This window comes from Pelodiscus sinensis, chromosome 3 (assembly GCF_049634645.1).
Source record: "Pelodiscus sinensis isolate JC-2024 chromosome 3, ASM4963464v1, whole genome shotgun sequence".
NCBI classification, from domain to species: domain Eukaryota; kingdom Metazoa; phylum Chordata; order Testudines; family Trionychidae; genus Pelodiscus; species Pelodiscus sinensis.
In genome coordinates this window covers 164151668-164179261 of record NC_134713.1, presented here as the reverse complement: position 1 = coordinate 164179261, position 27594 = coordinate 164151668, and the positions used below count along the sequence as shown (strand labels likewise).

The window sequence follows — 27594 nt, the reverse complement described above, 5'->3', positions numbered from 1 at the left end:
TGAAAATCTGGTTGTGGGTATCTTTTAATTGAGTACAGAAATATAATGGATGTTTTTGAAAACTACAGATCGAAATTATTTTCTCTAAAGTCACAAAATAAGGGGCAGACCTGAGTAATGACCACAGAGCCAGTTAACCCAGTGTGAGAGGCCCTTCTGTAAAACCCTGATAGCTAAAGAATACAAATTAAATGTTTGAAATACATTTCTGGAATCTCTGATTGAGAGACCCTACTACTTAACAGACTGTTTCATTCTCACTATACAGTCAAGTACAAATTCTACTTTTTAGATTAAAAGTAACTAGATGTCCTTGAATTTGAGATCAAGGTCTATCTGAGCTCCATTCTTAGGTCATACAGGTTTTTGTGATGCCGAGCTAATACACTGTGCACCTACCATAAATTTAAAAGACAGTATTGAACACAGTAATTATTGATCTGTCAGTACAACACTTCCACCTGTTTTTTTATTTCTGAATTGATTTTAACTCATCACATCTACACTCATTTAATAAAGGATAATATGCAGCTATATCATATATCAAATAAAAGGGCCAATTTCATCCCTCTTATCTCCTTGAGTTAAGGTGGTTTAAAAGTTCAGCCAATTGTGGTTGAGATTATACCAAACTTTGAGAATTTCATGCAGGTTTGTAACTTACTCGTATGATCTGAATCTCTGGTTCTAAAATAAAAAGTAATCCATTTTCTGGAGCCAATTTTCAATCCCAGCCAAAACCTGATCTGGACCTGAATACATCTCTTTCAGCTCAGGTCCACTTTCCATAGTTAGATCACATTACTTGTGAGATTCTGTGGCCTGCACTGTGCAGGGGGTCAGACTAGATGATCATAATGGTCCCTTCTGACCTTAAAGTCTATGAGTCTTCTTAGTGTATATATAAAGGGCTGACCCAAATTTCTTTGAAGTCAACCGGATTCTTTCCATTGTGTTCAGCATCAGGCCCTACATCAAGATCAAAATGGCAGTCAGTTTAATTTGACAAAATATTAATAACTGATAATTGTAAACATTCAAAAATCATGAGTCAGCTCCATGCCTTTTCCAATTCATGATCCTTTTGGGGAAAAAAATCCACCTTGGAATTCTTTTTGTCTTCTGATTTTGAGTCTTTAGGGTTAATGTTGTCAATGTTTTTCCTCCACATCTATGAGGGCTAGAAATTCACCTTCACCTTTAATTTACAGCTGTGATTCTTATGTAATCATAAGTCCAGCAGCTGGGGCTTTAAGAATAATATTAGGTCTCATGAGACTTGCAATAACAATCACAAGAGTTAGCAACACTTATGAATATTACTATTTCTAGAATGCATATTTTGTAGTGAGCCTCAAGCATTACTTTTTCTAACTCAATTTTTTTGACACACATACAAAACCCTAAAAAAACAAGCCCACCATCACCACTTCTTTTTGTAATCTTATTGAGAAACTGGAAAGAATGAGAGAGCCCATTTCATATTAGTTGGAGTTTGGAATTGAATGACCTGTTTCTGTTATAAGTATTATTTTTCATAAAGATTGTTGTTTGACTCATGTTGCTACTAGAGTAATAAATTCTTCAGTTGTGCTATGCTGCCTATTCTGTTGCAGTAAATGCAGTAACTCTTTTTGCGATAGCCAGCACTTGGTGATTTGCATATAACAGTAATGGGCAACCTACACTAGTGAGTGGGTCACAGGAGTGACTCTCCTTCATCTCAGTGGGCTACAAGATTGTCGTTACAAAGACAGTCTCCTGGGAGAGGGTAGATTTACTAATTGCACTTGTGTATCCAGAATTTTCAAGGGGTCCCAAATGAATCGTGGTAGCACTTTGATTGGATGCAGAGGGAGCACACAACTCTCATAGTGTTGTGTGCAATCAGCACGCACTTCCCTTCACGTGTCCTTGCTTTACTTGTGTGTCATTTTAGTAGCACCAATTGGAAAAACAAGACTGATGGAAACCAGTGGAATTGGGCAACTCTGTAGGTGGACAACAGTGAACAAAATGTCTTGTGGGCCGCACATAGAGCCCTGGTGGCCTGCATGCAGTCTGCAGACCACAGGTTGCTCACTGGCATATAACAAAACACTGTTTATCTTCCAGAGCAAAGGTATATGAGCATCAAAGGTAAACTTGGTGCTTTATAGGCAAAGCACAAACAGAATCCTGCCTCAAGTAACTTGCAATCTAAATTACATAGCACGGCCAGAGATAAGAGTGAATGCTGAGGGATCATCATCATTTAAACTGCAGAGCTGCAGCGGAGTTAGCTCCCAGGGCTGGCGTGAGCTGGGACTAAGCAGTCCCAGTTTGTACCAGCTCTGGGACACTACCCAGCAGGTTCTTACTACATTTAAAAGGCAGAGCCACAGCGGGGTTAGCTCCTGGGCTGGTGCGAGCTGAGACTGCTTAGTCCTGGCTCACACCGGCCCCGGGAGCTAACCCCACTGTGGCTCTGCAGTTTAAATGTAGCAGGAGCCAGAAATTCCATTGACTACTCAATTAGCTGATTAATTGCAATTTAATATCCCTTGCATGAATATCTGCATTCCTTTTCCTGGTTTGTAGTTCTGCAGGAACAGATTCCTGCCCCCACACAGCCATGACATCCAGGATGCTCCATGCTGGTGCTTGTCTGCAACCCTGGAAACTAATGGAGCTCATGAAACTTGAACTCAGGGTCAAGTGTGCTGCCCACTCTGAGGTCTGCTCACCACACTGGCCATGCAGGAAATGAAATTCATATTTTCCCAGGGCTTTTCCTGTTCACCTGGAGAGCAGTAGAGTTCTAAGTCATGGCCAGACCAGTCCATGCAGGGCACTGTGGGACACGTCTGGGAAGCCAAGGACATCTGTTTTCGCAGCACTGTGTCTGCACTACTGGAAAGTTGACCATACAAGATTCAATTTAGCTGTTACTCCTTGTGAAAGCAGGAGTACAGAAATCAACTTTAACAGCCCTTAAAATCGAGGGGATGGGCTTGGTAGTGTGGACTCATTGTTTAGAAAATCAACCTAATGCAGCTAAATTCAGCCTAAACTCCCAGTGTAGACCAGCCTTAGATCCATTTATCTTATAACTGGTTTTAAATGGCTTAGTGTTGGAATGATTGATTTTGTCTTTATTGGTAATAGGGTCTTTCCCTGTGCCAGACCTATTAGATCACTGAGTCTGTCTCCCAGCATGAGTTAGATATAGTTCCTAAAGAGAATGCTTGTCTGGTATTGGATAATACACTACTGCAGCACACTTCTTTTGTTCCACACCCTCTAGAAAAGGTTGCTTAGCCCCCAGGCCCTATGGCTATGTCTACACTCGCGGCTTCTTGCGCAAGTACAGCCGTTCTTGCGCAGGAATCTGCAGAGCGTCCACACTGCCCGCCCGCTCTTGCGCAAGTAAATTTACAGTACGGCGTGGTAAGAGAGGGCTCCTTGCGCAAGAGCTACGCTCTTTTTTGACAGGTTTAAGCCCTCTTGCGCAAGAGCTCTTGTGCAAGAGGGCAGTGTGGATGCTCAGCAGGGATTTCTTGCGCAAGAAAGCCCTATTGCTAAAATGGCCACCAGAGCTTTCTTGCGCAAGAAAGTGTCCACACTGCCATGGGTGAGCTGTGCTTTTGTGCAAAAGTTCTTTCACAAGAACCCTTGCACAAGATGTTCCTGCACAAGAAGCAGCGAGTGTAGACTTAGCCTTTGAGTGCAGGTACAGTAGCTGTCAGAGATGTCTATAGTGCACCCAACCTCCCAGGAGACAAGAACTGAGTTGAAAGATAAAGTTCTGACCATCCTGTTGTTCTTAGAGTATAGCATTTTTTACGTTACTGTTGAACAACTCAGTGAGTGTCATGTATTTATATTCAAAGTCCAAGAGAGTGATAGTTGCTAGTTAGAATGAGGTTCTTCAAAGGGCTGTCAGAGCTCAGTGGATCTCACTGCTTCTCCTTTCTTAAAAAAATTCTCTGCTGAGTAGTTGAATGAATTTAGCTAGCATTGACCCTTGAGTTGCAAATTTTGGTTGGATGTATTCCTGGAGGATACATCATGTGATAGTCTTCAATTAAAAAGATCAATTTTTGAATCCTGGAGACTCCAGGACAATCCTGGAGGGTTGGCAATCATGGATTGACCCCATGCATAACACTTCCTTCCTTCTTCTCCTTCCCTTGTATTTGTCCTAGGACAGTCTCCATTTTGTTGGCAAGGCTGTAGGCTCAAACATAACATGAACCATGCAGTGCTGGTCAAGAGGATACTGAGCATCATTGAGGCTCAGAGCTTGTTTTAGAAAGCCGCAGACTAATTCATTCTGTGACAGATCCGCACCCGAGTAAACTGTTCCCCACCATTATAGTACTGGAGTATCTTAGTATAGGTTTGAAACTCAGAAGTAGCTCCTCACATGAGGTACTTGCTGGGGTGTTAACCAGCCATAGTGTGGAACGTCTAGAACAGCAGTTCTCAAACTTCATTGCTCCATAACCTCCTCCTCGCAACAAAAATTAGTACATGACCCAGGTGGGGGCAGGGGGAGGCAAGGCTTCAGTCTAAAGGCTTCTGCCTTGGGACGAGGGCATGTAACCTTAACCCTGGGCGGGCCCCGGGGGTGGCTCTTGGGCTTCATTCCTGAGTGGTGGGTCTTGGGCTTCAGGCTTTGCTGGGGCCCAGGGCCAACGGATTGCGACTAGGAATGTTAGACAGCACGTAATGGAATAGTCATGTAACTGCATGGCAACCCGGATAGAGGCAGCAGCACGGGGTGCAGGGGCAAATGGCACCGCGGAACTGGTGCTCAGGGGAACCAGCTTTTAAGCCGGCTCCCCCCAAGCACTAGCTCCTGCCCAGCCCCACCGCCCCCTCCACTGCCTCTGTAGGAGGCAGCAAGGGGGAACAGGTGGACCTGTGGAGCTGGCATATACGGAGAGCTGGCTCCCCACACGTATCGGCTCCTGCCTGTTCCCCTCACCTTCCACACTGCTGCTTCTCTATCAGAGGCAGTAGCAGGGGGTGGGGTTGGGGTGGAGAGCAGGCGGGGGAGATCCAGCTCTTAAGCCAATTTCTTACAGGCACTGGCTCCAGCTCCTCCCTCCCCCATGTTACTGCTTCTGATACAAAGGCAGCGGGAGAGGGGATGCATGTAGTCGACAAATTAACTGATAGGACAAGGCTTATTGGTTAAGGGTGTAGTTGCCTACACGTTGACATCCCTGATTATGACCCACTTTGGGATCCCAACCGACAGTTTGAGAACCCCTTGTCTATAGAAACATTAAACTGAGCTCCTCTCTCAGCTATCTTCTTAAGGTTGAACAATAACAATAAGAGTTGCTCCATCAGTTCTAGCTCTCAAATAATGTAAGAGCTATTTTCATGGGTCATGATCCTCAAGTAGTGAACATGGCTCTAGCTCTTCTGGGCCAGATTCTCAGATTTCAGTTTGGTGCATTGTGTTGCAGACTCCAACACATTTAAAAAAATCTGCCACTGTGGATTTCTATGATTGTTAGTGGCTGTCTATAATTAACAGTGGCGGCATTACACACCATGTAAGTGACATTCACAAGAGATTGTATGGTATGGACCAAACCCTGAGTCCAGCCTCTGCTCAGGCTGAGCAGAAGAAATCCTCCAATGCTCTAATGACTGCAGTGCCATAGATGCTGTATCGAATCTGCTTTACACTGAAGTAGATTTCACTGGCCTTTCTGTATATCCCCACATGATGAAGGGCTGGAAAATTCATGCAAGAATAGATTGTTTGAGTCCCTCCACCCCTGCTAAGCAGGAAACTCAGGCAGAATGATGTTCTGTGTCATGCAGGGAGGTCAGACCTCCACCCCAGCATCCATTTCCCATCCATGCCCAGGGAAGTCATAGAATCATAGAGCTGGAAGGGACCTTAGAAGACCATCAAGTCCAGGCCCCTGCCCAAGGCAAGAGCAATCCCAATTAAATCAACCCAGCCAGGGCTTTGTCAAGCCGAGACTTAAGTCACACCAGTTTAACTTCCAGGGGACCTCTCTGACTACAGAGGAGGTGGCTGGACTTCGTCCGAAGGCTTAAATTTACCTCCCCAAACAACCCTTCTAGTCAGAGTCCAAAGAAAAAGCAAGGTTTGTTCTGGGGACTCTCATGGTGGCTGGGGTAGGGGTAGTTCTACAAACTACTCTGCCAACTCATAGACTGGAATAGCAGCTGTGACCCTTGCACGATGCCTATGTGGGGCTACAGCGGCTGCATAATGGTGAGTGCAGGGAGCGTGCCCCATCCTTGTGGTCCATCCCAGTTCTTTCAGTGGTGAGCCATGCACAGCGGATAGAGAGGTCTGCCACATCGCATATCAAGGGGAACAGAGAGTTGCTGGGTTCCTGATTCATGGCCACCACACCCTCTTCCCAAGCTGTGCATAGATAGGCCTGTAAGTTTCACCCAATGTGATTATTATAAATGCCACTGGTCTCTTCCAGTTGTGTTAGTTTCAATAAATTTAAGCTTAACAGGCAGCTTCTTCCAGCTGCATGTGTCTTTTATAGAGAAACTACTCAGACATGTAAATAATCCCACTCTTACAAATGCTTCAGAATAAAATTGTATCAAATCATAAATCAAATGGGTTTTTTTCATTGTATAATTCATCCCACTTTGGAGGTGGATTTTGGGTATTCTTATTTCCTTCTATAATACAGTAAAGGAGCACTTACCCTGTGCTCTGTGTCATTGCCATACATTAAAAATACATGACTGCCACAAATTGGCAGCTTTTCGGCTTCCCCGTGAATCTAATATTAACCAATCCTAATCTGGGCAAACAGATCACTTGCTCCACAAACACAACCAGGAACCTGAGAAAACAGGTGGGATTTGCTGTGTGCTCTTTCCCTAAATACTTGTCATAGGTCAAAAGAACTTGTTTTGCATGCGGAGAAAATAAACTTTAAATAAAGAAAATAAAGTCTCCACGCTGAGGCTCAGAGACTTGCTGTGGGGCTGGAGTGGAAGCACTGGCTCGCCACGCTGCAGGAGGAAGCCCAAAGCCTCAATGGGATGGATCCAGGGGGCTGGATTTGGCATATGGACTGTAGGTTCCTCATTCCTGAAATAAAATGTGAAGATTTCAGGAAGCAGGAATATTAAATGCAACAGCCAGCATGATGGGCGGGAGGGGGGCAGCCTTGAGCCAAACTGGTGCATCTGAACACTGCTAGAATAGGAGTAACACAGAGTACTGTCAGATAAATTCTGCTTTCATTTAGCGATTGGGGCCTGCTTCATGAGTTCCACATTTGGCTGCTCTCCCTCTGGTGGTGCCTCTTGTGACAGTTTATCCCCATTCCATGCAAGTGGTTGGGGACTAGATAGAGCCAAAGCTGAACGTGTCCAAGCCAGGTCTATACTAGACCTAACAGCTCAGCTTAAGGTACACAACTCCAGCTATGCAGAATATGTAGTTGGAGTTAGCTTACCTTACGCCAAGCTTGGCGGTGTCCCTACAGCGGGAGGCTGATGGGAGGAAACACTCCCGTTGGTTTCCTTTACTCCTCAGAAGAGCAGGAATGCCAGATGCTGGTGAGAGCACCTTCTGAGTTTGACTAGACTCGCTAAATTGAACTCTGGAAGATTGATCCCAGCAGCATCAATCTTCCTCAGAGTGAAGACGTAGCCTCAGTGAGCCTGTGCACCAGGGAAGTAATTTGTACTAGAGAAAGACTGCTCACAGAGTGCTTTCCCACCCCTTCAGAGCAAGTGAGGAAACAGAAAGCAGACTGTGACTGAAACACAATCTTGCTCCTGGGACAGCATAAATACACTCTGACCCTTGATCAGGGTTTATAGCAAAGCTGCAACTTAGCCTTTTATTCTGGGTAACTCTGTTGAAGCCAGTGGAACTATCCTGGACTTGTCCTGGTGTAACTACAGTCCTGTTTAGCTATCTGACATGCACACCAGACACTAGAGATAATACTGTCCACTTATTGTTGAACAGATCTAAAAATATCACACTACCCCTTTTTAAATGAAAATGTTCTTACACAGGAAGACAACTATTGGTGGTATAATCTTTCCTTAACTCTTCAGAGATAGCTTTGAAATAAACTCTGAATGATAAAAATAAAACAAAGTGACTCATCTCAAGTGAGGATTTCTAGATGTTCAGTGCCAACCACTACTAGGGAAATGGATTATAGTTTAGATTTGCAGCTGGGGTTTCTCTTCAGGAGCCAGCACTTATAAGTGTATGTGCTTCACTGATACTCTTTGAACAGCAGTAACAGTTACCCTTCACTAGATGAAGGTTGGATTCCTCCAGCAGCTTTGCCTGATATCTATTTTTGGTTTGCCTTCTAAAAACAGCTGGTTCTGATTTGAGAGCCTCCTCTTATGATTGCTGCCATAAGCCACGAAAGCAACAGATGGTTACTAACAGATCACAAAACCAGAACTGCTAAGTTGCTGTGTTTCTCCACCATAATGGAAGTTTTATTCTTAGAAAACATTTACTCTACACTGTATACATTCCCACGGCATAAAAGAGATAGTTGAGAGAGACCCTGCATTAATGTTATATAATTTGATCGGAGACTTTAAATTCCTCCCCTAGACTGTAATATAGAGGAAGTGTAACGGTGCACACTCATCTCTCATGAGTGCCTCCTGTCCGGTGAGTGCAAATCTTCTGTTTCTACTCATGGTGCCCCAGGTCTACAGATGCCCTTGTCATTCAGGTTCTCAGTGGCTCAGCCCTCCAGCTAAGTCATCCATATTCCAAACACATGAAGGAATCCCTCTGGGGTAAAAGGTGCAGCAGGGCCTTTTCTTGTGCCCTTGGTAATATCTGCAGCCCTTAATTCTCAGCCCCTTTCTGGGCCAGCTTTTTAAGTTCATGTCTGCCCTGATGTAGCATGCTGCCTCCAGGGCTTCCTCCCTGGAGGCTCTTTAAGTCCAGTCCTTCACTTGGGCTTCTAAACAACTGTATTGCCTTCTCGGAGGTTAGGCCTTTCCCCCAGTGGCCGAGGGTGGGGATGTAGACCCACCACTACCCCAAGTCCCAAGCAAGGGGCCCTACAGGTAGCAGTAACATGGTGATTTCTTTAACAATTGTCCCTTCTATTCCCGGGGCTGTGTCCCTTTTAATTGAGCCTATGGTGTTCTGATTGGCTGCTTCCCTGCAGCCTCTCTAGGCAGGTCTGGAGGAATTCTCTTTACTGCTCCTTTTCTGGGGCAGAGTATGACAGGACTGCAAGATCTCTAGGAGGAGTACTCAAAGGGCCTGGTACCCCCTGTCATAGGAAGGTATTTGCTTTTTATTTTCAGTGCCAAAAAAGACCCAGTAGATTGGATTAATCCAGAATTGCTCATAGGTCTGTGCCTAGGACCCTACTTCCTGGACTCACGTAATTACAACAGACTGTCAGTTTTCATTTAAAATAAAGTTTTTAGCCCTCATCATTGTAAAGAAAAGCTTGAAAAAGTGACTCAAGTATAACTAGTTCAGTGACATCTGAAACAATAGCTCTGGGGGGGGGGGTGAACTACTCCATGTATGTCAGTGGCAGACTGCTCAGGAAGGTTCCCACGATACATGGGACAGAAGGAGATGAGAGCAGTGTAGACCAGACTCACCTACTCAAATGGATAAACCTTATTCGTTGGGGGAAACTACTGGAGGGAGGAGAAGAGGCTTCCAGGGGACTGCTGCTCTCAGCTTTTCTGACCACGAAAGGAGGAGGACCTTAAATAGCACATGTGAGAAGAGGGTATTGTGCCCTTGCCTCTTCAAAAGGTGAATGGGGCCCATTGCCACTATCATTTCAAGTTGAGGACTGGTGCCATGGCCCAGGGAAGCCACAAGGGCCCAATGTCTTGGTGGCCTCAGGCCCGATTCTCAGTCCGGCTGTGTAGCAGGTACTGGGAAACACAATTTACTGCAGTCTTAGAGGGGTTTCCAGGTGAGGGTTAGAGGGTTTAACTTAATAAAAATAAAATCTTCCAGTAAATATGTAACCTGTTAATGAAATGTGTATTTGTGCTGCTCCTTTCTTCAAAGGACTTCTGAGCATTTCACAAACCCTGATTCACTGAGCCTTATGACCCCTGTGAGGCTCCGCAGAGCCAGCACATGCAGAGAGCCAGCTTAAAAGCTGCCCCTCCATGCATATTAGCTTCTGCCTGCTCCTGTCCTTTCCTGCTGCTGCCTCTGGTGGAGAGGCAGCAGCACAGATGGACAGGTAGGCTCTGCAGGAGCCAATTTATGCAGGCAGCTGGGTTGAAACCCAGATTCCTGTGTGTACTGACTCCAGCCTGCCCCTTCCCCACTGCTTCCTCTCTATTAGAGGCAGCAGCATGGGGGTGGGGAGGTAGGTGGTTCCATGAGATCTGGGCCATATTGTATTCCACTGTGGGGTCACACATGTGCCCTGAGTCAGATAATTGAAAGTAATGCCCATTGATTTGTGCATGCCCCCTGCTTCACTTCATACCTAATAAAAGGTGGGGCAGACTCACCATGTCTTCAGCTCTCACTTGCCACTACATGGGATGGGTTGGCATCATTAGCATCTTCAGGTCTGATGTTCTGCAAAACCATATTAATCCACTTGTAAATAGTCCATAATTTTAATACGATGCATCCCTGCTAGGTTGGGGAGCACATATAAGCATCTGCATGGCAGAAAGAACATGGATATCTTCAGAACATATCAACGTTGTGAAATTACCTGCAGTAAGGAAAGTATGGGAGTCTCCCATTCATCTGATGCCATCATGTCATCTTATAGTCAGACCATAGTACAGCAGTCTTTTACATCAGCAAGGGGCAGTCCCACTAGTTTCAGAGACTATCTGCAATCAGCTAACCCTATCTGCAGCTTACCTTCCAGAGTTACAAAATGTACTCTTAGGTGTCTTTGGCTGTCACTTCAGATCAGCCACAAGTGGAAAGCTCACAAGATGGTATTTTCAAATAAAGAACTATGTGTATGTAACACTGACAGATGGAACTGAACCTGGGACAGCTGGATTTTAGTGCATGAGCCTTTTCTACTTGAGCTGAAAGCCAGCCAGCTCTCAGCTAAGGCTGTAGACCTCACTCATTCTTATCTCTCTGTAGGTAGTTTTAGTGCCACCAGTTAGGTCAGTATACCACCTCCATTTGTATGTAATTACATGTACACACATTTGTCAGCATCAAAAACCATGTCTATAGTTGAGCTGCTGAGACAGACTATAAGCAGTTCCTTATATCTCTGCCTCTTTATTCCCTTCTCTTCCTATTGGAAGCCACTTTCTCTGGTTACTTACCAGAGTGACACTTTGCAAGTGATGGTCAGTGTCTTACTGCAGTTAATAACATAACATACTTGTGTCTTCTATTGGATGTGTTGAAAACATTTTATAGACATTAAAAATAGAATGCAACTGTATTGGCTTAGTTAAAGGAACTATTATTCTTATTTTCCTATCCCGTTTCTCCTTTTGTATTTGGCTGCTATTGATTTTTTAGTTTTGTTGTTTTTTGGGGGGAGAGGAAGGAGTTAAAGCTCATAATATAACTCTCTCCATTTTGAATGTTAAGTACTCTGAATTGAACCATGTTGGTCCTTATTCACCTTTCTTCTCATGTCCTTGGTTCTTAAAATATTCCAGTCAAATTCTTCAATTGTTCTTAATGCCTATATATACCCCCACACACAGATTAAAATGAAAGTTTAATTGCTGTAGAGTGGGAATGAATGTACTCAAACTGGAATTTATATTGACTTTTCACAAGTATAATTAGATTTTTGCCATTGCACTTAATATTTGAATAAAGTAAATTTCTCTCCTGTACACTGATTAATTAAAAATAATTACATTATACTGTGGCACACTGATTATTCCAGGCTTCTCAAATGATCAGTCTAACTATTGACCATATTTCTAGCTGTTTATATGGAATTCAGACATTTTTAGGCCTGCATATATCAGAAAAAAATGCTTCGGATTTCCTACCGTTACTAACCTGAGTGTGTTAGTAATATTGGGGCTGCTAACAACAAATTAAGCACCATGTCTGTGATGCTATGGCTCCATATTTTTATGGGAATATGTTTTAATATGAATATACATTACTGAAATCTCCTTTTTGAAAAACAAGTCAAGTTAACATCTCATTCAAGAGCCTGTGATTCCCTGTATGTGTATATTCTGTTTGTGTGCATCTATCTTTCTTGTATTTGAAGTTATAAATATGAAGTGTAAACCTGCTTATTAATCTAGAATTTCTAGTAAAAGCTATTAGTGGTATTTAATGCCTGGTGCTCAAAGAAATTATATGTAAATGGTTTTGTTTTTCCTGTAAGCCTAAACTGGTTGATCCTACAGAGAAACGTAACCATGCCACTTGGTGCTGGAATCCATCTTGATATTTTTGGATCCATTTGGTATTTTTCCATAGAGATGGGGAGATTTAAACAAAGGATTCCCACCTGGGGGAAATTCTATTTAAGGGATGGAACACAATCAGTGATCATCTTCACTGACTTTTGAAACTGCCTCCTCACCCTAAGAGGATACATACAAGAAGCTGTTAGAACCAGGACAGAGAAAATATCAGCTCTGACTTGAAGGATTTTACAAGAAATAAGGACTAGGGTGAGAAATATGATCTGTAACAATCTCTCTTAGGCTACGTCTACACTGTAGCCTTCTTCTGCAAAAGCTTATGCAAATGAAGCGTGGAGTGGAATATCGCTATGCTTCATTTACATAATTAATTAGAAGCCACTTTTGCGCAAGAGGCTTTTGCACAAAAAGGAGCTGTGTAGATGGCTTCTTTTTGTGCAAAAATCCCCTCTTGTGCAAGAGCCGTTCTTCCTGAAAAAATTAGGAGGAACGGCTCTTGTGCAAGAGGGGTTTTTTGCACAAAAAGGAGCCATCTACACAGCTCCTTTTTGCACAAAAGCCTCTTGCGGAAAAGCGGCTGCTAATTAATTATGCAAATGAAGTGTGGCGATATTCCACTCCGTGCTTCATTTGCATAAGCTTTTGTGGAAGAAGGCTACAGTGTAGACGTAGCCTTGAGGTGCGTCTGCACAGCAGGGCTTAACTTGAAATAAGCTATGCAAATTGAGCTATGTTAGTTGCATGGCTTATTTTGAAATTGGGAGCGTCTACACAGCACTTATTTCGAAATAGAGCACTCTTCCTCTGACTTCCTCTTACAATGAGGGTTACAGGAGTCGGAGTAAGAAGTCCTCCAGCTTTGACAGTATTTCGACGTTATTTTGAAATAACTGCCTGCTATGTAGACGTGGACTAAGTTATTTCGAAATAACACTAGTTATTTCAAAATAATCTTAATGTGTAGACATCCCCTTAGTTTATTAGGCTTAGCTGGCATGTTTGTTTTGTTGTTGTTGTTGTTGTTTTTAGATTAGCAACTTGCCTTGATCTGTCTGTTTTCATTCGCAATCACTTAAATCCTACATTTTATATTAAAAACACTTGTTTATTATTAAAACCAATGTAAATCATTGTTACTGAGGGGTAGGAGAGCAACAGCTGTGTATCTCTCTCTTTCATTGATAAAGAGCACACTCTATGAGCTTTCTCTGTGTGAAACTTTTATACAGAGTAAGATGGATTTTTTGGGGGGTTTGATCCCTTTTGAGGACTATGCTCCTGGATGCTGTCAAGTCACTGTAGCTGAGCCCTCCCAGAGCAGTTATCGGCATCTGTGTTACTCCACTGGGGGGCTGTTACCCCAACTCTGTGCCTCTGCTGGGGGACACAAGAGTTTCTGGCCAAGCAGGACAGGATGGATAGGTGCCCCAGTGGACAGGTAGCAGGCTCAGTGGTATGATCAGTACCATGGGTAACAATCTCAAGAGGACCTTTGTGATCCAACCCATCACAGTGTTCTCTTGGCTTGCTTAGAGCTTCTCTAAGGGTATGTCTACATTGCATGGTTATAGGTATCCCGAAATAGTTACCACACATCTACACAAGCTGCCCATTATTTTGAAATAACGGGCGCGCTATTTTGCCATCCTGGTAAACCTCTTTGCTCGAGGGATAAGGGATGTCTCGAAATTGCATGTTATTTCAAAATGTGGTGCTGTGTAGACACACCAAATTTCAAAATAAGCTATTTCCAAATAGATTCGAGATAAGATATGCAATTTGTATAGCGCAAATTGCATATCTTATTTTGAGTTTAGGGTGCCCTAATTGACATAGTGCTGAAACTGGTGGAAGCAGCTGGCCAATTGTCTACATTTAGGCTATCCATGGTGCTAATACTGCTGGAATTGAACCACTGTTAGCCACAGTGGCACATTTTTAAAGAATTTCCCTAGCATAGACAAGGTTCTAATATGAGAAACATAATATTGACTGTTTCAAGTGGAGTAATGTGTATACATAAAACCAAATTCCCTCTAGAAGTTGATGGAGTTGATGCTTTGTAGTTTAGGAGACAATTTGATTGTGATGCATAAAATATTCAAATAAATGTTATTTGTCTTTCAGTCTAACACTTTAATTATACAGCATAGCTTGAGACACATAGGCCTCTGTTGTAGAAGATGCAGAGAATACAGTTATATAAATAGATTTGGAGAGCAGAAAGAAGTTTATTCACATAGGCTACTAAAGGAACAACAATAATGCTCCCTTCTAAAACAATGGCTAGCCAGCCAGTTGGGAAGAAAATAAGGTACCAAGATGTATCTAACTGTAAAAAAAATAATGTCTAAGACAGAAAGAGAGAGCCTAAATTCCATGCACACTTCAAGTTTTCCAACAAAGTATACAAGTATAAGATAACTTTGTAATTAGAAAATAAATAGTGTTCATTGTCTGGAAATAGACCTCTAGAATTCATACCAATTGAGAGGCACTTAAGGTCATTGAACTAATTTAATTTTGTGAGTGAGAGTGTATGTTTACCTTGTTAATAGTTAATGGAGTATTTTATTGCTCTTTAAGACACATTGTCATGTGCTTAATGTTATGCTGAATACGAGTAAAGTGATTTCTTGGTGACTTGATTTTCAATTAAAAAAAAAAGGTTTTCCTTATTCCCGAATCTGACTAATCTGCTTATCTGGTTTTTTTATGTACTATCTTGAAGATCCTACACTCCAGGGCCCAGTTTAATTTGTAGTTGGGAAGTTTATTTAAGGATTTTGATCTCCATCCAGTAACTGTGGTTCCTTCCCTGAATAGAATTTAACTGCATACAGTAGAAGTAGAGAAGTAAAATGTACGTTTACAATGAGAATGGATGTTGTAAAAAGGGACATTAACTTCAGTTAACATTTTTGCCTCAAAATTTGGTACCCACTACAGTTACAAATAAATTATTAAAACTGAAAGAAGTCTATTAGGAGGAATAGTCTCTGTATTTTCATTTTGTTTAATCTCTACATTTGGAAACATTTTGGACACAGTCAGCTTACATGCATGGGAATAGTGGTACAGTAAAACTCCAATAGTCCGGCATCCAATAGTCCGGCACTCCTGATAGTCCGGCATCAAAATGGCAAGAGCCTAGTGAATGAGCTTCGGCAAAAAATGAGTCACAAGGTAACAGCGGCAGCAGCTGAACTGAGCAAAAAGGGTAAAAAAGGCTTAAAAAAACTAAAACATTACAGTATACTGTATACACTATGTACAATAAAAAGGGTTTAGAACACTTTATATACAGTATATAATGTATACAGTGTATATATATAACCATCTTATAGTACCTCCTGATAGTCCGTCATATCTGATAATCCGGCACCACGTAGGTCCCATAGGTTCCGGATTATTGGAAGTCTACTGTACTTAGTTTCTCTTCTGCCCCTATAAAAAACATCAAGAAGCACGACAAATATCTCTTACACAGGGTAGGGTGAAAGAAAGTGTGTCCATACCCACTTTAAATAGAATGCCCTATCAGAAACTGAAGGAGGTTTTACATAATTCATGGTAACAGTACCTCTTTTTCTCTCTTCCTAGTAATTTCAAACATTTGAATCTTGATTTTTTTCTCCACAAACTGTGACTTGAGATCCACACCTAATTTTTGCACACATGTGCATGGTTTCTGTTGCACATTTATTTACTACGGTTGTGTATGCAGTGAAAAGAACTGGCATGCTCTCACATGCCCTGATTTGAAAATGCATGTGTGCGCATATGCATTTAATTTGCATAAGTAAAAAAAATAAAATTAAGTAAATCAATCCTAAGTGATCAGAAATCATGGCAACTCAATTATTATTTATTATTGCATTGCAGTAGTGCTGTAGCGGGGATGGACAACTAGTAGCCCAGGGTTGCACTAGCCCCCCAACCAGGGTCATAGCGATAGGTGTGGATGGGCAATGGATCACGCAGCATTCAGCCCCATCCAGATTGGGGCCTGAAACGAGGCAGCTCAGGCAGCCCCAAAGTGAGGGAACGTATACGAAGCTGTCACTGCAGAGCAGAGAGCAGCAAAAGGAGGCAAGATGCAGCTTTTTCTACTGTCTGAGGAGGAGAGGAGGCTGTTCCCTGCTGGAGTAAGGGCAGGAGGCAGCGGCTCCCTGGTTGTAGTGGGCTTGCTTAGGGATAGCTTTCATGGAGAGCACCTGGGATTACTGAACAGGCACTGCCAAGAGCTAGGATGAATGAGGACCAACCACATGGGCTAAACAGTGGCTAGTGGGTCCCGTCCACACAGCAGTAAATGCTAACAGAGTAACAGCAGCCTCGGCCACTAAACATTGTTAGATCCTATGGTCACTGAAGGGCAGAGTTAAGCATACATGAGGGCTGTGTCTAGACTGGCAAGTTTTTCCGGAAAATCAGCAGCTTTTCCGGAAAAACTTGCCAGCTGTCTACACTGGCCACTTGAATTTCTGGAAAAGCACTGACGATCTCATGTAAAATAATCAGTGCTTTTCCAGAAAAACTATGCTACTCCCGTTCGGGCAAAAGTCTTTTTCTGAAAGACTTTTGCCCAAAAGGGCCAGTGTAGACAGCATAGTACTGTTTTCCGCAAAAAAGCCACGATCGCGAAAATGGCGATCGGGGCTTTTTTGTGGAAAACCGCGTCTAGATTGGCCACAGACACTTTTCCACAAAAAGTGCTTTTAAGGAAAAGCATCCTGCCAATCTAGACACGCTTTTCCGAAAATGCTTTTAACATAAAACTTTTCTGTTAAAAGCATTTTCGGAAATTCATGCCAGTGTAGACGTAGCCGAGCTGTTTAGAATGCTGAGTAGAAGTTGTAGTGTATGCTGTATATAGATCTGTGACAGACCTTGTTATCTGCACAGTGAGAGAACCATTCTCAATCAGTAAGAGAACATGCATGGGAAACTATATGTGAAACATAGCTTTTTAGGTGTGGGAAAAACTAGTCTCATGATAGAAATCCACTTATGACCTTAACCCCAGCAACTGACTCAGATCAACTGGACAAACTTGATAAATGGTCTGAGGTATATAGGATGAAATACCATAAGGGCAAATGCAAAATGCTCCACTTAGGAAGGAACAATCAGTTTCACACACAAAGAACAGGAAATGACTGTGTGGGAAATTATTGCAGAAAGGGACCACAAAATAAATATGACACAACAGTATGACACTAAGTCAGTATGAACGTGAGTCTTGTCTGCACAGCTCCATGAAGCTGTCACATAGGAACTCTTTGAGCCTTCTCACAAGGTTTTTGGGGAGGCCAGCCTTATGCCGTCCTCCATGGTAGGACACCTTCCCATGTCCAGCCACCAGTGAGTGGTCTGGTGTCATGGAACCACAAAGCAGAGCAGTATTAGCCCCAGATTGATGGCCATATTCACTTAGCATTCATTCCTGAAAACTCCTGGTGATTTGGAGTAGACTTGATATCTCACATGGCAACCTACAGGGAGGCGGAGGGAAACCGATTAGTACTCTCTCCGGGAGGCTGCATGTGCCAGACATCCCCCCATACACTCCTCCGGGCAGGAAAAGAAGCACTCCCCCGAGGAAGCTGCATTTGCCAGTCCTGGCATGTGCCAGGTAGAGTGGGAAGGCCTTTCACCCCACCCCCACCCCCGCCTGCAGGCTGCTGTCCTGATTGAGAAAAGAGCAGTTTCCCTGGCAAGCCACATGTGCTAGACCCGGCATGTGCTGGACAAAGTGGGAAGCCGCCTTCTGCCTCCACTCCCCTCCCGCCTGCAGGCTCCTGGCCTGGCAGGTCCCTCACACTGACTGCCAGCTTCCGGACAGAGTGTTTCCCAATGCTCCCCTGAGATGTCTGGGCACCTGCTGTAAAGTGCCTGCTTTTAAGCTAACATTTGGTCTTGCACAGAACATTGAAGATTAGGACAGAATAGGGGCAGGCGTCACACAATGTAGCTGCAACGTCTGCCTTTGTAACTTTTCTTTGCAGCTGGGCTGTCTGCCAGCTCTATGTGTCCCCCACCTCCCACTGCATCTGCCCTTCTGGCTGGAATCCACAGGCGAAAGTGGACAAGGGTAGAGATGTTCCATGAGCAGCTGGACTGCATGCATGCCCTCGCGCAAGGGATCTGAGCCAAGCACCTGGATTGGACTGAAGAACGGCTGGAGAAGAGAGCTGCCAGGGATCAGCTCTCGAGGCAGCATGAGACTTATGGTCCCTACCCTGATCTCTGTCATGGAGCGCATGGTGATCTGCTTGAATGGGCCACCACCCAGAACCCCTCCTGCCTCAATGACAACCCTACTTCCACCTGCAGGGTCCCCAGGACACTGTGGGGAGGGAATTCATGGGGAGCTGGAGCCACCAGGAATCGGGAGGCATAAAGCAGTTCCACTGCCATTCCTGAGCACTCCACCCTCCCACTTCCATTTCCCAGTTTATTCCTTTCCCTGTTGTTTTTCCCCAAATAAATACTCCTGTTCATTGCACAATCATCTTTTAATTGCTTGAACTGTATGGGGGAGGGTTAGGGGATTAAAAAGAAACACAGGGGCTGTGTCTAGACTGGCCAGTTTTTCCGGAAAATCAGCCACTTTTCCAGAAAAACTTGCCAGCTGTCTACACTGGCCGCTTGAATTTCCGCAAAAGCACTAAAAATCTCATGTAAGATTGTCAGTGTTCTTGTGGAAATACTATGCTGCTCCCATTCGGGCAAAAGTCCTTTTGCGCAAAACTTTTGCCAAAAGGGCCAGTGTAGACAGTCCAGATTTGTTTTCCGCAAAAAAGCCCCGATTGCGAAAATGGCGATTGGGGCTTTTTTGCGGAAAAGTGTGTCTAGATTGGCACAAACGCTTTTCCGCAAAAAGTGCTTTTGCGGAAAGCGTCCGTGCCAATCTAGACGCTCTGTTCCGAAAATGCTTTTAATGGAAAACTTTTCTGTTAAAAGCATTTGCGGAAAATCATGCCAGTCTAGACGTAGCCAGGGAATGCAGGAGCAACTTGCGGAGAGCCACATGGAAGAGTCTAAAAGAGGCCTTGAATAAAACTGTCCTTCAATGCCTCTCTGATGCACACTGCCCCTTGCTGTGCTGTCCTTTTGGTGCTGGTGTCTGACTGCTCGAACTCTCTGGCTAGGCGCTTTGCCTCAGACCCGCCACCCAGCCAGAAAAGTCTCCCCTCCCCCACTTGTTCTCACACAGGTTGTGGAGCACACAACAGGCTGCCACCACGAAGGCAAAGTTGCATTCACTGAGGCCCAGATGAGTCAGGAGATTCCTGAACCTTGCCTTTAAATGTCCGAACGTACATTCCACCAACATTCTGCACCTCCTCAGCCTATTGTTGAACTCCTCCTTGCTGGGGTCCAGGCTGCCCATGTAGAGGCTGGGTCGCCCAGGATCATGATGGGTATGTCCACCTCTCGGATTCTGATGTTCTCGTAGGGGAAGAAAGTTTCTTTCGTGCATCTTTTGGAAGAGGCAGGAGTTATGAAAGATGTGAGCATCATGCATCTTTCCTGACCATCCCACATTGATATTGGTGAAGTAGCCCCTATGATCCACAAGCACCTGCTGCACCATGGAGAAGTACCCCATGAGGTTGATGTACTCCGAGGCCTGGTGTTCAGGGCCCAGGATGGGGATGTGTGTGCTGTCTATGGCATCCCTGCAATTAGGGAAGCCTATTGCAGTAAAGTCCTCCATGATGGTATCCACATCCCCCAGAGTTACAACTCTCCATAGCAGGATGTTATTGATGGCCTTGGCTACATGTATGAGAACAGCCCTGACTAGTTTTCCTCACCCCAAACTGGTTCCTGATGCCTGCTAGCTGTCTGGCATGACAAGCTTCCATAGAGCAATTGCCATGCACTTCTCCACAGTCAGAGCGGGTGTCATATGGAATCTGGCGCCTCATGGCAGGGGCGAGCCATTTGCAGAGTTCCAGGAATGTGGCCTTCTGCATGCTGAGGTTCTGCAGCCAGTGCTGCTTGTCCCATGTCTGCATCACAATGCGGTCCCATCACTCCGAGCTTGTCTCCCAACACTACAACCAGCATTGCACTATGTCCAGCTGATTGACCTGTGTCTGCACTAGCATGAACATTAGGGCTTGCCTAAGCAGAGCCTCTGTGCCACACTGAGCTTCATCCTTCTCCTCTTCTTGGTGGAGCAACATGCATATGTTCTCAAAGAACAGCACCAGGAGGCGCACCATGACATCCAGGAGCAGGACAGTTCTCTCCGGTACACTGTGCTTCATGGTCACAGACATCCATGTGGGCAACCAGGCCACAAAAGGCACAAGTACACTGTGTCCCCTTTACCTCATGCGAGGGGGGAGAGACTAGAGGAGACCCTTATGGGACACAGCTGATCTGAGCCCCTCTAACCAGTCGCTGCTGATTTTTTGATCCAGTGGACGCCAGAAACATAGGCCAGACTGCCGAGCTACCCATGATGCCTTGCAATCTGAGTCGATGGCAAGCTCCATAATGTGGATGTGCTACTTTGGGCAACATTCGGTGCTTGCCATTAGTAAGGACATGACCCTTCAACTTCTCAAACTCGAGTGGTAATACATTGACCATACTAGATTTGACCTTATCTCGAAACGTAGACATACCCTTCCATTTCTAGTATTCTGTGATCACTGATTGGGGACCCAGAACTAATTTCTGGCAGATATGTGGCCAGACTTGCATGCAGTATGGCCAGTCAAATACACCAGCTTACAATACAGATGCTCCAACAAGTTCAGTACATACACCTACCTGCATCTGAATTTTTCTGAGTTTTTGCGAAATTATGTAGCAGTATATGACAGGAGTGAAGTGCCAAAATCCCTTAGCTGTTCATTTCCAGACTTCTGAAGGAGACATGGTTGGTATAAATCTTCTGTGGAAATTCTCACATTTTCTGGGATTCTACTGACACACTTTCAATTATAACTGTTTACTAATAAAGTTTTTTATTTACAAGTAATGTGCACAACCTAGCAGTTCCAATTGCCAGGGAAAAGCTGTGGCTGAATTTCCCAATGTGTTGAATTACAGCAGGGATTTTAACAGTTCTAATATTTGTGGGACTTAATGTAGCTGAGAATTTGTAGAACAATGTAGTTAGCCCTGCCTTACTGCCCATTGTTGAGGAGAGGGAACCAACAGCTTTCCCTATGCTATGTGGGCAAAATGCCCACATCAGGGCAAAAGCTCTGCGGCTAGTGATTCGTGTTAAACTCTCTAAAATAGGAATGGCACCAGCATGGCCAGCTTCCTTCAGTGTCATCCAGCAAAACAAACCTCACAGGGATGGGGGAGAGGCATGCTGCAACCTATAAAAGTGCTTATGTGCACCTTCCCAATATGGCCAAGTGATTTTGATGCTGTGGCACTAAAAAACTAACCCTGAGTGATTTCTCTATCCACACTGAAAATTCCTCAGGGAGCTTCAGTGTCTTTTGGGTAGTCATTTGCTTTAGAAAATGTCAGTGCTCTTTCGTGCCAAGTCTTCCCCACTGTTTGGTGCACTGGGGTAACATAGACTGTGAATAAAGGAGCTCTGATCCCATGCTATCCTCTAGCAGGATGAGATCATCAATAACAGGACACAATTCCCTGCTGCAACTTTAAAATGCTAGGAGAGGGCTCAGCTACCACTCACATCTGAGGTCCAAGAGGGAATGGTTTCTTGGGTCAGTAGATAATCAGAAGCAGCACTATGGACATCTCAGATTTGCCCTACCTATTTTGCTTTGTATAGGTAGAATGGCTGTGGAATCAGCATGTCTCTGCTTATTTCCACTCATCATGCCAGGGCAAAAGCTAGCCCTTAGGTTGTAGATATGCAAAGGATGCTTAAAATAAGGTTTTAAAGAAGTTTAGTTTCCATACTTATAATATTTAATAGATAACAGTGAATAGCTAACTACTGGTAGCAACATTGCCATGGTATTCACTTGCATTCAGGTATGTATTTACTTCCTATGCCATGTTAGTTGACAGGGCATATCTGTAAAGCAGCCAAGTAAACTGAGTGTGTTTAAATTAGTTTTCTATTTGACATATTTGAGCATAGTCCCTGAATGTAACTGTTAACAATGAACAAAATAGGAGCTTCAGTTCAAGACTGCTGATAACATTTTTCTTCCTCAGGAAGACTATGATCGTCTGAGACCTTTATCTTATCCTATGACAGATGTCTTCCTTATCTGCTTCTCAGTGGTAAATCCAGCCTCATTTCAAAATGTGAAGGAGGAGTGGGTACCAGAGCTAAAAGAATATGCACCTAATGTGCCATTTTTATTAGTAGGAACCCAGGTATGTCTGGCTTCATTTTATTTTGTTTTTTATTTAAATAATTCAGGTTGTCTAATGTTTGTGCTTTTGTTGTCCTAAGTCCCATGTAGCAGGATCCAAATAGCTTTCTTGCTCTGACTTCAGCTGGAAGAGTTAGACCTAACCCACACTTATAACTTAGGTAGACCTAGCTACATTACTCAGGGCTGTGAAATATTTCACGCCCTGAGCACGGTAGTTAGGATATAAGTACTTGAGAATGGTCTGACCCAGTTTGGCCAATGATCCTACTAGCCTGGTGTCCTGCCTTTTGATTGTGGCTGGTCTGATGCTCCAAAGGAATGAACAGCACAGGGCTTTTATTGAGTGATCCATCCCATTGCCCAGTCCCACCTTCTGGCAGTCAGACGTTTGGGGACACCCAGATGATCTTGTCCCTGATGATCTTGACTAAAAGTCATGGATGGATCTATCCTCCTTGATCTTATATAATTCTTTCTGAACTCTCCTCTCACCCCCGGTAAGTTCCACAGGTTGACTGTGCATTGTGTGAAGAAGTTTTTCAATAGTTTTGTTAGTTTAAACCTGCTGCCTCTTAATTGTATAGAGTGACCCTGATTTTTGTGTTATATGAAGGGATAAATAACACTTCTCTATTCACTGTTTTATTCATAACACTGATGATTTTATAGATCTGTCATCTCAGCCCCTTAGGACTATGCAGCTTAAAAAAGAGACAGCTAGGCTACATCTAGACTGGCATGATTTTTCGCAAATGTTTTTAACGGAAAAGTTTTTCCGTTAAAAGCATTTGCGGAAAAGAGCATCTAGATTCACACGGACGCTTTTCCGCAAAAACACTTTTTGCGGAAAAGCGTCCGTGCCAATCTAGACACGGTTTTGCACAAGAAAGCCCCGATCGCCATTTTTGCCATCGGGGCTTTTTTGCGCAAAACAGTTTTTAGCTGTTTACACTGGCCATTTTGCACAAAAACATTTCCAGAAAAGGGCTTTTGCCCGAACAGGAACGTCAAAGCATTTGCGTAAGAAGCACTGATTTCAGACAGTAGAACGTCAGTGTTTTTGTGCAAAATCAAGCGGCCAGTGTAGACAGCTTACAAGTTTTTGCGCAAAAGCAGTTGCTTTTGCGGAAAAACTTGCCAGTCTAGACACAGCCCTAATGTTTAACTTATCTGCATACATAAGATGTTCCATACCCCTAATTATTTTGTTGTCCTTCTGTCCTTTCTCCCATTCTAGTACAGTATATCTTTTATGAGATGGGGCATCCAGAACTGCGCGCAGTATTCAATGTTTAGTTGTACCATACATTTATCTAGGGGCATTATGCTATTTTCTGTTAGATCTTCTCTCTTACCAGACAGTCTAACTCCTAATGCAGAAAAAGGGTGAATGGACTAATTCGTCCTTTGACCTTCGTGCTGCCATCCAGAGAGGTGGATCAATTCCATCAGTGGAAAACTCCCTTCCATTTACTATGCTGCTGTAGTGTAGACATGACCTTGGGCACGTCTAACAGTAGGAAAATAGAATCACTTGTATTCTAAATACTCCGTGCAAATAACCAATTCTTCACTTTTTATACCGAAAAAATTAAAATTACATTTTGGGTACACCTAAAATTATTTTTTTTCTAAATTGTTGAACTGAAAAGTTGAAGAAAATCATTGTTTAGTGGCATGCAAAATATTTTGTTTGACATTTTAATTTTTTTTAAATAAGTAAATTTCAAAATAAATTTGTTTGTATAGTCTTTGTTTAAAAATGTCAAAACAAAGTGTTTCGAATTGATGAAATATTTTTAGGGTTTTTAATTTCAAACTCAATCAATTTGGTGAATTCCTCATGAATTTGCAAAATGTTTCCAAACTGAATCTGCATTTTTCAGTGAAAAGTTTTGGCCAAAAAAACTTCACTCATCTCCAGAGTTACCTTCATTCTTTTAAAACATAATGTACCATGTTACATAAACAGTTAGAGATGTTGGGCAGGGATATTGGTTTCCAAGCATTACTTTTCCAGATAACTCACTGAAATCAGTAACATTACCAGTCCTGGACTGGACTGCAGGATTGGGGCCATGCCTAACAGTCCTATCCAGTACACATTGAAACTCATAAATTAGGATTAGAAGACACCTCAGGGGGTCATGTAGTCCAACCCTCCCACTCAAAGACGGACCAACCTCAATGGAAGACTTCTCTTAATTTCAAAAGATATCAGATTTAAGGGAACCAGTTACGGCTGAGCTGGTGTCCATATGTCAAAGATGGCCATGAAGAGAAGGAGAGTCAGAGAGAAGGATCAGAGTAGTCAGTACAGCTGGTACAAACAGGAAATAGTTAGGCTGGGGTTGGAGGCCAGAGATTAGAAAACAAGGTAAGAGGTGGAGTCTCAGCATGCCAGAAGAGTGCATGACTGCCTAGACAACTTCCTGTGGACCAATCAGAAGGCCTCAGGGTACTGTTGCTCTGGGCCCCATGGGCTGGCCCAGATCAACTCTTCTGGTGGCTAGGGGCTATTTGATTTTGTAGGGCCCCCTAAGCTTCAGGGTGAGGCCAAAAATGAGGGGTTCAGAGTGTGGGAAGGCACCATCTGGGGGGTGCAGGCTTTGGAGTGGGGCTGGAGCATTTTGAGAGTAGAAGAGGGCTCCAGGCTGGGATGAAGGTATTTTTAGTATAGAAGGGGCCTCAGGGTAGGAGACTAGGGTGGGAATGCAGAGTCTGGGCAGATGCGTGGGGGAGGCAGGAACCATTTTCCATGGGTAGCCAGCTTTTAAGCCTGTTCCCCCCTGCTGCCTCCCACAGTAGAGGGCAAGTGTGAGCCAGTGAAAAGCCGGCTCCCCACGGGCACTGGCTTCCGCAGAGATACCTGTCCTCTCTCCGCGCCCCAGCGCTGCTGCCTCTGATAGAGAACTTTCTGGGTGTCTGGCTGATGAGTCTTGCCCACATGCTCAGGGTTTAGCTGATCACCATATTTGGGGTCGGGAAGGAATTTTCCTCCAGGATAGATTGGCAGAGGCCCTGGAGGTTTTTTGCCTTCCTCTGTAGCATGGGGTACAGATCACGGCTAGAGGATTCTCTGCATCTTGGGGTCTTCAAAGTATTTGAAGGCTTCAATAGCTGAGATATAAGTGAGAGGATTATTCTGGGAGGGGTGGGTGAGATTCTGTGGCCTGCACTGTGCAGGGGGTCAGACTAGATGATCATAATGGTCCCTTCTGACCTTAAAGTCTATGAGTCTATGATAGAGAGGCAGCGGCGGGGGGGTGGGCAGAAGCCAGTACACATGGGACATGGCTTTCAACCCAACTCCCCACGCATATCCGCTCCTGTGGAGCTGCCTGCTCCCTGCACTGCTGCCTCTTTCTCAGACACAGCAGAGGGGGGCAGGTGGGAGCCAGTACATGCAGGGAGCAAGCATTTAAGCTGGCTTTTAGTGTGTGCTGGCTCTGTGGAGCCTCCTGCCCCCTTCCCCACCTCCTACAGAGGCAGCAGTGCAGGGGGAGCAGGAGGGAGCCGTTCTCCCCCATGCTGCTGCCTCAGTAGTAGTGTGGGGGGGGGGGAGCAGCTGGGATCTAGTACACGTGGGAAGCAGCTTTCAGGCCGGCTCCCTGAGCGTATTGGCTCCTGCAGAGCTGTCTGCTTCCTGCACTGTTGCCTCTTTATCAGAGGCAGCAGGGGAGGGAAGGCAGGCAGCAGCTGGTGCTCGTGTTTACACATTCACACAATTACACACTAGTTAACATCCCCAGGAGGAACAGCAGCATGTGGAGTTGCATTCTCCTTCCAGGCAGAGTCAGAATGCAGGGACTTTAGTGGCTGCAACTCAGGGCTCTGGAAAAGATCTGCAGTTTGGTGGCCTGGAGATCTTTTTTGTGGGGACCCCATTAGCCTGGGGCCCTGGTCTGTAACCCCTAAAACTCCTTTCTTAATTTGGCCCTTCCTGGCAGCAGTACTTTCTGAGGTCCCTATCTCCACAGTGCTCCTTGGATGTAGTGCTGAATGGCCTCTTAATAGCAACCTAAAGTCCTGAGTACCAGGTTCTAGTCCCATGGATTCTTACAGGATTATAGTCTAAACAGAAGCAGCTCAAGCTTCCCCAATATGTATTGATTAATTCTACCATTGCTGTGTTAATTGGTGATTCTGGAGCAGTCACACTTAAGTTAAGGAAAAATAGCTGGGAATAAATAACCCATCTTTTTGGATAATCAGGATTTGGGAACCTGATGTATGTCTTCAGTGTTAAGGCCTCATCCAAATTCCCCATGAAGGCATGATATGGCTCAATTTCTATCTATCTACCATCTTTCCTACTAGATTGATCTTCGTGATGATCCAAAAACTTTAGCAAGATTGAATGATATGAAGGAGAAGCCTATATCTGCGGAGCAGGGACAGAAGTTAGCAAAAGAGGTAAAGGGGACACTCGGGTGAGGGGAGAGAAGTGCTCTGTCTTGACTGCAGTTTTTCTCTTTATTAGCTAGTATCATACTTATTTTATAAAACCGCTATGTTAAATACTGTGAACAAGCAGACTCACTTAGGTGTTTTCCTTTCAATAACTGTGTAAATCTTTTCAATATGGAAGTGAATAATTATTATGAATTGGATAATTAATTAAAATAGGGAGGGGATGTACTAGATGACCTTTAATCATTACAAAATACTAACTTTTTTAAGTCAGGTAGATGTTACACATTTTTATTTACAGCCCATTTTCAGAAATGAATCTACAAGTTGGCCATGTAATTTTTTCTTCTTGTTAGGTTATTTAGCTGAAGTGTTTAAGAGTATACAGTCAATTCAAAACAAGTGCTCGTAACATGCTTTTTTCAGAAACAGAACCTAACTAAATGAATTC

At 43.9% G+C, this 27594-nt stretch overlaps 1 protein-coding gene across 2 annotated transcripts in view; it reads left to right on the top strand.

Moving 5' to 3' along the window:
• RHOQ (ras homolog family member Q) overlaps positions 1-27594 on the top strand; it is a 44400-nt gene that overhangs the window by 9788 nt on the left and 7018 nt on the right. For both annotated transcript variants that reach the window (XM_006125483.4, XM_006125482.4), the window contains exons 3-4: positions 22564-22728; positions 27051-27146. In XM_006125483.4, the coding sequence (XP_006125545.1) occupies positions 22564-22728; positions 27051-27146 (261 nt within the window). The remainder of the gene's footprint in view (positions 1-22563; positions 22729-27050; positions 27147-27594) is intronic.